This window comes from Anopheles cruzii, chromosome 2 (assembly GCF_943734635.1).
Source record: "Anopheles cruzii chromosome 2, idAnoCruzAS_RS32_06, whole genome shotgun sequence".
Taxonomy (NCBI): Eukaryota; Metazoa; Arthropoda; class Insecta; order Diptera; family Culicidae; genus Anopheles; species Anopheles cruzii.
In genome coordinates this window covers 28,671,980-28,685,909 of record NC_069144.1, presented here as the reverse complement: position 1 = coordinate 28,685,909, position 13,930 = coordinate 28,671,980, and the positions used below count along the sequence as shown (strand labels likewise).

The 13,930-nt window shown below is 47.3% G+C and overlaps 5 protein-coding genes across 5 annotated transcripts; 3 read left to right on the top strand and 2 right to left on the bottom strand.

Annotated features, from left to right (window-relative positions):
- The first annotated feature begins 298 nt into the window (after positions 1-298).
- Positions 299-742, top strand: LOC128278806 (uncharacterized). Its single transcript, XM_053017533.1, has one exon. The coding sequence runs from the start codon at positions 299-301 to the stop codon at positions 740-742; it is 444 nt and encodes a 147-aa protein (XP_052873493.1).
- A 161-nt stretch (positions 743-903) lies between these two features.
- LOC128278805 (sodium channel protein Nach-like) lies at positions 904-2,265 on the top strand. Its single transcript, XM_053017532.1, has 5 exons — positions 904-1,233; positions 1,308-1,641; positions 1,719-1,833; positions 1,924-2,033; positions 2,108-2,265. Exons 1-5 carry the CDS (start codon positions 904-906, stop codon positions 2,263-2,265), a joined length of 1,047 nt encoding a protein of 348 aa, XP_052873492.1.
- Positions 2,266-2,908: 643 nt separating this feature from the next.
- LOC128269138 (succinate dehydrogenase [ubiquinone] flavoprotein subunit, mitochondrial) lies at positions 2,909-6,729 on the bottom strand. Its single transcript, XM_053006514.1, has 4 exons — positions 6,618-6,729; positions 4,467-6,212; positions 3,941-4,274; positions 2,909-3,777 (listed from the first exon to the last, which is right to left on the bottom strand). The coding sequence occupies exons 1-3, from the start codon at positions 6,669-6,671 to the stop codon at positions 4,095-4,097; spliced, it is 1,980 nt and encodes a 659-aa protein (XP_052862474.1). The 5' UTR covers positions 6,672-6,729; the 3' UTR covers positions 2,909-3,777; positions 3,941-4,094.
- Positions 6,730-7,143: 414 nt separating this feature from the next.
- On the top strand, positions 7,144-10,448 carry LOC128268216 (1,4-alpha-glucan-branching enzyme). The gene is made up of 4 exons (XM_053005250.1): positions 7,144-7,347; positions 7,751-7,920; positions 8,390-9,080; positions 9,170-10,448. The coding sequence occupies exons 1-4, from the start codon at positions 7,262-7,264 to the stop codon at positions 10,272-10,274; spliced, it is 2,052 nt and encodes a 683-aa protein (XP_052861210.1). The 5' UTR covers positions 7,144-7,261; the 3' UTR covers positions 10,275-10,448.
- Positions 10,449-10,541: 93 nt separating this feature from the next.
- Positions 10,542-13,930, bottom strand: LOC128268217 (serine palmitoyltransferase 1). Its single transcript, XM_053005251.1, has 6 exons — positions 13,880-13,930; positions 13,251-13,750; positions 12,840-13,167; positions 12,534-12,769; positions 12,319-12,448; positions 10,542-12,258 (listed from the first exon to the last, which is right to left on the bottom strand). Exons 1-6 carry the CDS (start codon positions 13,928-13,930, stop codon positions 12,082-12,084), a joined length of 1,422 nt encoding a protein of 473 aa, XP_052861211.1. The 3' UTR covers positions 10,542-12,081.

The window sequence follows — 13,930 nt, the reverse complement described above, 5'->3', positions numbered from 1 at the left end:
CATGTACAGTATCCAACATCCATCGTCAGTCTGCCCTTTCTCTCTCCATTTAGGAATTGTTACTAGCATTTTGTCTCAGGCAATGTCGCTACCATACTCAGAAATGCGCAATTAAGCTGACAAGTTCATGCTCATCCTAAGTACGTGTTAATTATTCACCACTTGGCCTTGTTTAGTTTACCGCGCGCTCTAGGATGGCCGGAACGAACGCAACATGAAGCCCTATATAAAGAAAATCGTATCAGGTGCCTACAGTTAATCAAAGGAACCGCGGCACGCGGTGCAGCAATTACGGACGATGCAGATCCCTCCGGTGCAAGGAGTATTTCAACCGAGGCCTGTGCGTGTTTCGCAACTACCCCACTACCAGCAGCGCCATCACTTGAAGGGCAGCCTTGGCCATCGTTTTCCGCGTGTTCATTCGACACGCTTGCTGTGGAATGCGTTTAAGGAAACGTTCTACGACTTTACGTCCGTTTCGAAAATCCACGGAAGCCACTACCTCCAGAGGCACGTAACGCGTGGCCCGTCACGGGTACTGTGGGTCGGTATCATACTGTCGTTCTTCGTCTTCGGCGTTGCGCTGATAGTTTTACTATGGCAAAAGTTCCTCGACAACCCGACCAGGGTAACGATTGCCTCCGATATGAAGCTCGTGGAAGTACCGTTCCCTGGCGTTACCCTGTGCCATCCACAGAGTGTAGTCGAGTATAAGGCGAAACGTTTCGTTGAACGCATGTAAGTGATCCGTACGCAACTGACCTCCCGTCTATTAAGCCTCTAGCTGATGTTTCCAGTAAGCTGCCTCTAGGCGCAACTAAAGAGACTGTCCTCAAGAATCTACCATCACTTGGCTACTTCACCGAACACCAGCGGACCTTCCCTAGACCGCAGGACTTGAGAATGGTCGACGAAGTACTACAACTGAACAACTACACCATCGAGAAGGCCATCGATGCGCTCGGGCTGATCTGTAATGACTTCATCGTAAGCTGCTACTGGGCCGGTAAGAAGTTTCCGTGTTTCGACAAGAATGCCTTTCTCGGGTGGATCGGATCGACCAGCCATTACGGGGCCTGTTGTTCGCTCAACTATCACCCGAATGAGGAGAAAAATAGTATTCCATACGCCGTCAACACGTACGGTATGCACGGGGGTCTGAGCGTCATTGGCACAGGATATCCACAAGCTTCCGATGGAAAATCGGGTGCCCTGTACTCGGAAGGCTTCATGGTGTGTAGTTTAGAATCGCTAAACCTAAATTCGCTTATCTAGAAATAGGTTTCAAAATATGTCCCCATTACCAGCTAATGGTACACCATCCTCACGATTTTGCCGTGGAAGACGCCCCCCTAACGCTGCTACGTTTGGGCAAAGAGACCTTCGTCAACGTGCTGCCAACCGATTCGCGGTGCTCGGAGCAAGTTCTTGCGCTGCCCCAATCACAACGGAAATGTATTATTGGAAGTGACTTCCACCCACCGATAGCATACTATCGCCAGCCGGCCTGCACGCTGGATTGTGTGCGAAAGGAGGTTCACCGTAAGTGCGGTTGTCATCCGTTCCATTTGCCAAGACCACGAGCTACGAAAATTCGTAACTGTACCGTTTACGATTCAATTTGTTTCATCGAAAACTACTGTGAGTATTGCGTAGATTTAGCTGGAGAGTAACTCAAAAACGAAATCCACCTTCTTCACATTCACATTCTTTCGCAGATATGTTCAAACGATTGAAGTGTGACTGTTTTCCGGCTTGCAGCGACGTTACCTACACGACCACATCGTTTGTGACAGACTTTTCTGCCCAGCAATTCTCGATAAATCCATTCTAGTAAGTGCACAAGAATAAACATTCAATTTGCTGGAACCGCTTAGTTTTCGAACACACCAGACCTGTAACTAATGTTGCGTACCATTTCAGTGCGGAAACCAACCTGACTAAATTTGAATTTATCTTTCACATCTTCCTGAGCAACCAAGTTGTGGAGGCCAACAGAAGAATCGTCGTTGTATCGTGGATATCACTACTTTGTGAGTGCGCTGAAAAAGATTAGCGACCTAAGGCTTTTTATTGACCATTGGATGAGTGTTTCTCGTTCTTCTAGCCAACCTTGGAGGAGCCTTCAGTCTGTGCCTTGGCATTAGCGTTCTTTCGCTGTGTGAGATACTGTTTTTCAGTACAATCCGTTTGCGCAAAACTTATCTGTCACTGAAACAACGTCAAGGACATAAAATCAACCTAGTCGCACCAATTGAACGCTGAAACAAATGCCGAAAGCTATCATCGAGCAGTGAAGAAAACTTGATGATAATTGTATAATTGTACAACCATTTTAATATAGTTATTTTATGGTGTAAAAATATGAGCAATGAAAAAAATACTTCAACACACTACACACGTTGTTGAGAAGGCAATGACCATGTTTAGGTTATTATATGTCGCCTTCGTGCAAAACCAAAAGCAGGGAAAAAACAGCAAAGGTCAGTAATTCTGGCCAGTGCTACGTTACAACTGACAAGAACGTCGTAAGAACGACAAATCCAGCAAAAAGCGAATTGAACACCAACAAGTAACAACGAAAGGGATAGTAAGACGACGCATGCTAGCCAAAAGGGAACAGGAACAGAATAGTTTTGTGAAGAAAGTACTATAGTACTGTTTGATCCCGCTAACTTGCGTTTGGACCACTTCGTGGGAATTCTTATAGCCGGACACAATCTTCTCTCGAGGCCTCCACCGGCAGGCAGCTACCCTGTCCGTCCCAGGCCAAAAGAGTCAATGTATTTAATGAGATTTAAGGCGGAAACCAAGGCTGGAAACGCTAAGTAAAACCAGGATCAGTACGGACCACGCTTAGCATCTTGTATCATCAATCGTCGATGAAGTAAAGCAAGACTTTTTGCAATTTAGCTTATTATTGTTGACCTTTATTGTTGTTGTGCTTTCTTATTGCAGAAGTATGATCGATTTTGTGACCAAACTTTGTCTGCTAGCTGATCCATTCAATTTTAATGAACCTAGTAACACGTACACGAAAAAATAATCTAATTTTAAATACATCATTCTTTTCTGTTACGGAAGAAAACATGTGAAGATCCTGAAAGGCAGCAAACGTAATCAAACCAAAATGTACCTAACAGCAAATGAAAATCCTAGCTTTCCGTGTTCTGCGCATTTTTTGAAACCAATAACAATCGAATCGCGTTTCGGCATTGGTATACTCAATGTCCCTATATTATGAACTACTTTTGGTTGAATTTATTATCGATTTTAATTTTCTTGTAGAATCACAATCTACAACTACAAAATAGTGAAGTACACAAATTTACTCAAACAACTCGTTGCTCTTGTTTTGTTTTTGGTTTTCCTGATTTTCTACCTAAACAAATCATTTTTTATAAATATTACAAATCAGAATACATATGTGTTTTGACTCTCTCTCTCTTCCATAATTCTCACTCGTCGAATGCCGGCCCTGCCCTTATCATAATTCTCGTCGTCGAAAGTATCGGCGCATCGTTCGCTGGGTTTCGTTCACTAGGATGGTCGAAAGGTTGACTGCTTCATATGGTGGCACATGTGTTGTGTAGTATCGATGGCCATTCGTGAACCAGAATGGTTACAATGTAAGGCATGCGATTCAAACGTTAACATACCATCGCTCGCTGTATCTCCACCGTTGCACCGTTCAATTTTTTGGCTTTCTTAACAAAATGTCAGCGTTCATGATGAAATAAATAAGCAGTGCTGGTGTGATCTTCCGCTGTGCTGTTACTGTAACCAAACGAGAAGAAAACACAAACATTACAGATTAGAACGGTGATCGTCAACGTGAATGCAATTAAATTTAATGCCACCTCCCGATCGACGAACGTTCAATTTACGCTCACGACGCAAGACTGAAGGTTAAACTGATAGCAAAAGTAGCAATACTTACAGTGTCAGTAATACTTTCGATTGCCACCCTGCATCTCATTTTGTCCTTGGATCGAACGGTGAGCGGCAGACCTTGTTTGGTTTGGGTTGTTGTTACGGTCCCGAAAATAGATCACAATGCAGCAGCAGGGACAGCAACTTCTTGCGAGTGCAACTTAATAGGACCGGATAGCTGGTGGGACGGTAGAGCACTCTTCGCTAAGCGTTTCGTCAATAACCGGTCGGTAATCGATCTTCACGTCGCCAGTCGCCGGATCGATCCATATCAGCGTGTGCTTGCGCCAGTGTTCCTCCACTGGCCGTTTCTGTTGCCCTTCGATCGGTTTGCTGTAGTCCTGTTTGAAAAACATGAAAACCAATTGGACATTACTATTGGTGATACGTGATAGGTGGTGGTACGTGATTCAAGAAGCGTTTGGTGCAGATTGTACGACATTATCTTGCTTATTACTACTTCTTCTTTCAAGCACCTTTAGCCATTCAGTACATTCTGTGTGAATGCATTTGTATTAACAAAATATACTTACAAATTCATCGCTGCGCGCCTTGTAGTCCTCGCGAGCGTGGGCACCACGGGATTCTTTGCGATTTTCTGCCGCAACAATCGTCATGTTGGCATTCAGCAACAGATTCTGCAGCTCGAGGGTTTCAATCAGATCCGAGTTCCACACCAACGAACGGTCCGAAACCTTCACATCCTTGATGGTCTTGTAGATGTCGCTCATCTTGCGCACACCTTCCTGAAGCGTTTTCTCCTCGCGGAACACGGCCGCATGCGTTTGCATGGTCTTTTGCATATTGAGCCGCAACGTGGACGTCGGGACGGCTCCATTTGCATTGCGCACCCAGTCAAGATTAGCCACCGATGCTTCACCGGCGTTCGGTTTAAGCTCCTGCACCTTTTCGCCCGGTCGATTCTCCTGAGCGATCGTTTTGGCGCACGCGCGACCAAACACGACCAGATCGAGAAGCGAATTCGCACCAAGCCGGTTGGCACCGTGCACCGACGAGCAGGCAGATTCACCGCAAGCGTAAAGCCCGGGCACGACCTTATCGGTGCCATTTTCCGACGTCAGCACCTGGCCCTTGTAGTTCGTCGGAACACCTCCCATGTTATAGTGCACGGTCGGTAGTACAGGAATCGGTTCACGCGTCACGTCGACACCGGCAAAGATCATGGCCGTTTCGGAAATTCCGGGCAGGCGCTGAGCCAACTGCTCCGGAGGCAGATGGTGCAGCTGCAGGTAAACATGATCCTTCTCCGGTCCACAACCGCGGCCTTCGCGGATTTCGATCGTCATCGATCGCGAAACCACATCACGTGATGCCAAATCCTTGGCCACTGGCGCATACCGTTCCATGAACCGTTCGCCCTGCGAATTGATTAGATAACCACCTTCTCCGCGGCACCCTTCCGTGATAAGACAACCGGCACCGTAGATGCCGGTCGGATGAAACTGCACAAACTCCAAATCTTCCGATGGTAGTCCGGCGCGGGCCACCATCGCCGTTCCGTCACCGGTACAAGTGTGGGCCGAGGTGCACGAGAAGTATGCCCGTCCATAGCCACCCGTGGCCAGCACCGTGTTCTTGGCCCGGAACCGATGAATACTTCCATCCTCCAGGTTCATGGCAATCACGCCGACACACTCTCCATTTTGCATCAGCAGATCCATCGCGAAGTACTCGACGAAGTAATTGCAATCGTAGCTCAACGACTGACCGTAAAGCGTGTGCAGGAGGGAGTGTCCGGTGCGATCTGCTACACAGCAGCAGCGATGAGCCTGTCCACCCTTGCCGAACTTCAAGCTCTGTCCACCGAACGCGCGCTGATAGATTTTTCCGTCGGGCGTTCGAGAGAACGGCATACCGTAGTTCTCCAACTCAATTACCGCCTTCGGTGCTTCGCGGGTCATGTAGTGGATAGCGTCCTGATCGCCCAACCAATCCGACCCCTTCACAGTGTCGTACATATGCCACTTCCAGTCGTCCTCCTCCATGTTACCGAGGGCCGCATTAATGCCACCCTGGGCAGCCACCGTGTGCGAACGTGTCGGGAACAGCTTCGTAATGACGGCCGTCTTGAATCCTTCCGCTACGAGTCCGAAAGCAGCCCGAAGGCCCGCACCTCCTGCGCCAACCACGACTGCATCGTACGTGTGGTCCACCACGGGGTACTCTCCCGAGATGGCATTCGGATTCGATTTGGCATTATTCTGTCCCACGGTGAAGTGAAGGTTACGTTGCGAGGTTCCGACGCTCAATCCACGTACCTACGGAACGAAGAGATATGGAATTGTTCGATCAAAAGTGCATTGACATAACCTACAAAAGCAAAATATTGACAGAAAGGGGGCAAAGGTTCACAACAAGTTAATGGGAATCTCAGGGTCGAGCCACACGAAACCCGGCAATACTTAGGGACACGAAACGCGGCAATTTCCTCAGCAATGCACACCTTTTCACGGGTCCGAGCTTGATATTTAATTTATCTAAGCGCATTACATAACACCAAAGATCGACGGAAACGGACTGTTCTTCAGGTGGCACTTTTACTTGGATAACGTTGTGTAATCGAACAACACAGCGGACACACGGAGCTCGAAAATTGGCACGGCATACTTTGAAGAGGCTGAAAAGCACGCCAGGCCACTCGAGCAACGACGTAGGTAACTTACCGCAGAAAGAGCGTTCTTGGCCAGCACCGTCGGAAGTCGTATCATTCCGCTCATCTTGCACGAACTATCGAATCGAAAGGACAATCTTTAACGCCGACCGACATGAAAAAACTGCTAATTTTATCTCGCCGACATCACACACACATTCACACGGCTTTGACAAGGCCGTGAGGAGCCGGTGAGAAGAACTGTCAACGAAGTGAACTGACGAGCTCATTGTCCTAACCGTTGAGTTGCAAAAGTAGTTTCCAGTCCAACAAATCATGCTTTAAACTCATAAAAAAATTATTGTTATTTCGACATATTGTGGGATCGTTTGCCGCCATAAATATTCGGTCATTGTTATATTGTCTCAACCGGCCGGCTTTCTTCTATTTATTGCCATCTCACGAGTGAGCAAAGAATGCTCACAGAATGCTCAGTGCCGATTGTTTTGTTTATTATTCGACCGGTCCGGCCTTTAACGAGTACATACGAATTAGATTTAGACGCAGTTCTTCGCAGTTCTTCGTAGTTCGCACAGGAAGTCAGACGTTGATTTCTTGATTCTCTCTCTACTGCGAAATCCTAGAAAACCGAGTGTTTGCAGCGTTGCAACGATCGTTTCTGTGATAAGTGATATTGAAGTGAAGAGGACCGAAACGATGGCGATGGAACCGAAAGTTAACATTGAGACGATCCTCGAGTTGGATCCCTATCTCAAATTGCACGAGAAGGAAATCCGTCGCAGGTACGTCCAATCGCCTAACCGGAAATTGAACACGGCGAAACAAAGTAATGTATCTTCTGTAACCCAAAACGGCAAACGTTGGCGGCCGGCAGGAACACGCACACATTCTAATCGTAAAACCGGAAGAATGTCGTTTCGAAAAAAGAAATTTCTAACCTGCGGCCGGTGAATGTCACGCCAAGGTCATTGCCGTTCGATGCGATTTGCTTCGGATGACGCGCGGATGCGCTCGAGATAATTTAGTGTGTAACAGTGTCGTAAGATCAGCCTACCAACCGCGGCGAGGTTCATGTACCGGTCATTCCCTATCAGCAACAGCTGGCCACGCCGCCCGAAACGTGGAACAAACCGGGAATGTAGAATGATAAATGTGAACTGATTCTTCCACTCCTGATTGCTACAGAAACACCGAATTTCGGGGATGGATCAAGCGCTTGAACGAGCTGGAAGGTGGGCTGAATGAATTTACACAGGGCTACAAGTACTACGGATTGCACATCGCCCAGGACAACAGCATAATCGCACGTGAATGGGCCCCGGGCGCCAAGGAGGTCTATCTCACGGGAGATTTTAGTAAGTACATTTTATTTTTAACCATTCCATGAACCTTCCGGTGAGCTTCACATTTCCCTATGGTCTGTGGACACAGTGATGCAATTAGTGTTGGCGCCAATTATAATCAACAGCATCAGCTGGGAAGCTGTAATAAAAACACTGATGAAAAAAGGCTTGACCACGGGCAAGCGTCCCGCGTCGATGCTTCATCTGTAATTGACTGTATCGTTATCAGTGGCCAATCAACAAATCAGACGTTTGTCCTCTCTACGTTTGTCCAATGATGATCTAGCAGAGGACATGTTCTTAGCAGAACAGTTATATAACTGCAGCTCGTTTATGCTACTTTTGCCCATAAGCATGCCCTTCATTCGTACTTTTGCCATTGCGTGCTGCTGAATCACGGAACGGACTCTTCTTTTTGTTGACTCTGAAATCTTTAACCGTTTCTTTCTTTTCTTCCCTTTCGTCCATTTCTACGCGGCAGATAACTGGCAATGGTTAGCGACACCGTACACGAAGCTGCCTTTCGGCAAGTGGGAGCTGAAAATTCCCCCGAACTCGGACGGCTCCTGTGCTATCAGGCATCTGTCGGAGATTAAGGTGATCATACGCAAGCAAGATGGAGCGCTCGTGGACCGGCTGTCCCCGTGGGCCACCTATGTGGTGTCTCCACCGAAGGAATTGGGGGTCAACTATCAGCAGCGCGTTTGGCACCCGCCGCCACATGAAAAGTACATGTTCCGTCATCGGAAACCCAATCGGCCGCGTGCCCTGCGCATCTACGAGTGCCACGTGGGCATTGCCACCGAGGAGTACGGAGTCGGAACGTACCGCAATTTTGCCGACAACGTTGTACCGCGCATCGCGAAGCTCGGCTACAACACGATCCAAGTAATGGCGATCATGGAGCATGCGTACTACGCCAGCTTTGGATATCAGATTACGAGCTTCTTCGCTGCGTCGAGCCGTTGCGGGACGCCCGATGAACTGAAGTACATGGTGGACAAGGCCCACGAACACGGACTGTTTGTGTTGCTCGACGTGGTCCATTCACACGCCAGCAAGAACACGCAGGATGGACTGAATCAGTTCGATGGCACGAACGCTTGCTACTTCCATGACGGTGCTCGCGGAGAGCACACCCTCTGGGATAGCCGATTGTTCAACTATTCCGAGTAATTATCCTCCGAATTACTATTTACTAAACCACAGCATAGAGCAGACAAGAATCATAAAACTTTATCCCCATTCTGTGTTTCCTAAGGTACGAAGTGTTGCGCTTTCTGCTCTCGAATCTTCGCTGGTGGCACGATGAGTACAACTTCGATGGGTACCGTTTCGACGGTGTGACTTCGATGCTGTACCATTCGCGCGGTATCGGAGAAGGTTTCTCCGGCGACTACAACGAGTACTTCGGGCTGAATGTGGACACGGAAGCCTTAATATATCTGGCCATTGCGAACTATTACCTGCACGAGCTGGATCCGAACGTCATCACGATAGCCGAGGACGTCAGCGGCATGCCGACGCTTTGCCGCCCGACCGAAGAGGGTGGTATCGGCTTCGACTACCGGCTCGGGATGGCCATTCCGGACAAGTGGATTCAGCTGCTGAAGACGAAGAGCGACGAAGATTGGAACATCGGCAACCTCGTGCACACGCTGACTAACCGGCGCTGGAAGGAGAGCACCGTTGCGTACGCCGAATCGCACGATCAAGCGCTGGTTGGGGACAAAACGATCGCTTTTTGGCTGATGGACAAGGAGATGTACACGCACATGTCCGTGGTGTCGGATTCGAACCTCATCATTGATCGGGGGCTCGCGCTGCACAAAATGATCCGTCTCATCACGCACGCACTCGGTGGTGAGGCTTATCTGAACTTTATGGGCAACGAGTTCGGTCACCCGGAGTGGCTCGATTTTCCGCGTATCGGTAACAACGAGTCGTTCCACTACGCGCGCCGCCAGTGGCACCTGGTCGATGATCAGATACTAAAGTATCGCTTCCTTAATGAGTTCGATCGCACGATGCATCACACCGAGGAGCGATACCATTGGCTCGACTGTCTTCCGGCGTATGTGAGCTGGAAGCACGAAGACGACAAGGTGATCGCATTCGAGCGCAACAATCTACTGTTTGTGTTCAACTTTCACAGCAACAAAAGCTTCACCGACTATCGACTAGGAGTTGAGTTGGCAGGAAAGTATCGGGTCGTGCTCAGCTCAGATGATGGTGAGTTTGGAGGCTTCAATCGAATCGATAAGAACGTCGAGCACACCACATTCCCGGAGGGTTGGGCAGGAAGGCGGAACTATCTGCAACTGTATCTGCCCTGTCGTACTGCCTGCATTCTAGCACCACAGTAAGATCGTACTGTGCAATCGAGGAACAAATTTGTTCCAGTTACTTCATTGTTGAACTTTCTTTTCATAGTTTATAGGAATAGCTGCCATATCGAAACATACTAGTGGTTAGCTTACGTTTATCGGGGGAAAATTTGCAATAAAATGGTTAGAAATCTCACCGATTGTTTCCTTTATATGTTATGTTGACAAGACTTTCTGTCTCAACAATTTTTTTTCGAAATTTCTCAGTTGCTTTAAAGTTAGCCTTTGGTTCAACTTTAGTTGGTCTGCGTTTTATGAAGCGTTTTCGTTTTATTTTTGATACCGTTTTCCATTGATTCTTTTACTGCACCTTGCGAGTGATAAAAAATAAACCTATTGCTCGAATAGCAAAACTCCGTGCTGCTGCACTCTACAGCGTGGTTACCTGAAAAAATAATACATTCCGATATGCCTATTACACCTCATTTCATTAAGCATGTAACCTTAGTTCCGAAAGCAAAATGGCTTTCCATCTTAATTCTTAACCCTACGACCGCTAACGGCAGTGCAAAACACAAAACACGAAACATTTGCAACAAAGATTGTTTGTCCGGTATGGTGAGAAAAGGCAAAAAGCTAGGACACACCCAATTGGGACAAAGTCTATTAAATAGCCAATTTGGCGAAAAAGGGTACTGCGTACTTTATTCATAAGTGACAAAATTGCTTCTGAAGCGTAAGGCTTTGCTAGTAAATGCTCTGAACACACATCCTCTTGGTGTGTTTCTTGCTGTTCCACGATATCCCTTCTTTTGACTGGCCATATTGTGGAGTTTTCATAAAATTTGGTTTATTTGTCCGTTGTTTGTCTGTTCCTATTAATACTCGCTCTAACCGGTTGTGTCCGTCGCTCTATGTTTTGCCGACAATTGTTCGCCACCCGATAAGACTTCTCTACATAGATAAATGGTTTCTTTTTCTTATGCTTAAGCGTTCATCGTTCATTAAGTTACTATATTGAATTTATGACTTGTTTTTTGTACATGCAAAATCTTGTGCCCCGCCATAATGAAAGGGTAATTGTTCTTCGGGTTTAACATACGATTACGCATCTTCAGTCCCCAGTTGTGCAAAAAAAGGAATTCAAAGCCAAAGGAATTTTGAATGGCCTTCGGGTTTCTTTTTTCGAATCGCTTTTCTAAAAGTTTATGAAAATCCAATAGGACCTTCGCTACCCGTACTCTGGGTGCACGACGTTGCTTATACACGCATTATAAAAGGCTCTCAATTAGCGACGAAAAATATACACTAACTAGTTTTGATTGCATGATAAACCTTGTGATAAACAAAAGAAAACGTAAGCAATTGTGAATACTCACTCGATGGAACAAATGTGTAATTTCTAGCTAACCAAACACAACGTCGTTTCCCGACACGATGCAATATGGCTTCTTAAAGGTGTTTTAAGAAAAGTATGAAGCGCTACACCTGTGCTATAATACAATTAAACTATACAATACTAATTTCAAGCTGGCAGCAGTTTCATGCTTCTTTGTCCCGCCTTCCATTAACCTCGAATGTAGTCGGTAAAAGTGGAACATAATCTACTGTTGATTTAACGGTAAACATCGCCTAACTTGTTGGCTGAATGTAAGATTTCTTCGTTGAACCGGTATACGGTAGGCTGCCGCTTACGAAATCCTTCCCGAAAACACACAAACATCTGACAATTCCCGTTTTCGCAGTGTTACCGTTTGGAGCTTTTACTAAAACAATCTAACGATCTTCAATGATCCTCACCCTGGTGAAGCCACTAGTAGTATGGATTCGGCTCTTTTGCAATCATTCAACCTCTGCTTGTTAGAATTTTCTCCGATGCTCGTTGCAGGATTCGGAATGCATCATCAACGTCCTGCTCCGTCAGCAAACGACTAACCGTGAGTCGAATGCTGGGCCGTGGACACCGTTTTTCCATCGCTTCAAGGTACTCGGCCGCAACCACAGCAACCCCGTTTGCTATGCACTGCAACAGAAATACGATAAAGTATGTGACTTTTCCCGGTTATGATCGGTCAGCTCTCACCTCTGTGCAGATTTTGTCCAACGTGGCTTTTTCTGCTGCCCAACTTTCGGCTGCCTCCTTGAGATACAAATGTTTCACAGGCGAAAGACGATCACCCCTAGACTGAAAATGACTAAGAGTGGCAAGCTTCCTAAAAGTGAAGAAACCGAAAAAGAGACAATCGAATATTTGTTTTAGGGAAGCCCTCAAAAGACGGTGTATTACGGTTCACTTACTCCGAAACCATTCTACTACGATCGCGCAGTTCTTCGAATATCCGTGGATCTTTTTCGAAACGATCGAGCGCGCTGATTGCTGCTTGAGTGAGTAACGGTGGCAGAGAGGCCGAAAAGCAATAGCCAAGTCCAGACAGTCGCTGGTGCTCGACGATGAACGACGAACCGGCACAGAAACCCCCGATTGTTGCTGCCGACCACTCGAGCCCAGCTGAAATCAGATCGACTTCGGTTTTCTGGAAAGGACAAAAACATGCACACTCAAAATCTGACCCTTTAAACACATTGCGTTGCATATCGACTCACATCTACATTGCAGTGCTCAACAAGTCCCCGGCCACTGTCGCCCAGCACTCCGAACGATATGCTTTCGTCGAGGAATAGCCGCAACTTGTACCGTGCCCGCAGCTCTACGAGTCGCGGCAAAGGGCACATCTCACCGGTGTTCATGTAGATCGCTTCCGCCACCAGAAACCGACGCCTTTTCCTGGCCTTGGCCGGATTGCGACGATCTTCGACCGTCTGTTTCTGTAGCAGTCTCTCCAGGTCTTCCATGTCGTTGTGCTTATAGAAGAAAATCTTACTGCGCGACGCATCCAATCCTTTTTGGATGGCAAAGTTCACACACTCATCCCTGAAGAAAACGGAGAAAATGTGATTTTAGCATCAACCGAAACTAGAAGCACAACGCAACCTCGTCCTGGTTCAGAAACTTACACGAATATAACATCCCCTCGCTTCGAGTACGCCGGAATGGCACTGGCAATGGTTGAGAATGCATACGAATAGACGACGGCTTCCTCGACTTCCATAAAACGAGCCAACCGCTCTTCCAGCTCCAGATGCACATCCACGGTGCCGTAGAAGCCACGCGGACCACAGGATCCGACACCGTACTTGCGCAAGCTTTTCACCGCCGCCTGTTTGATGTCTTCGTCCTCGGCCAGCCCGAGATAGTTGTGGGTCGCCAAATTGAGACACTCGTTGCCATCGACGTTCACTCGCTTGCCTACCGCACCGTACACGGTTCGCGTCCGCAGCACCGGATGATCTTCCGACACCTCCGCCACCAGTGGTTCCGGTGACCATTTTGCTATCACATCCTCTTCGTTCGTAACAGCGAAAGATTTGGGTTTTTTGGTAGTCCGCTTGTAGAGCACTATCCATATGACCCCTAGTGCCAGGAGCGCTTCCAGCGTCAACTCGAACGGAGTGGACTAGAGAATCGGAACGAGAAACAGAACCCATTATCAAAACGATACACATTGATATCGCTGCAGCTGCAACACTGGATGGCGAACCCACTGTCGGTGTGGCAATAGATTGAACAATTGATTTTTTATTACCTTCTGCAGAATGTCATAAATTTCGTTGATTATGTACGGTGTGGTGACCAT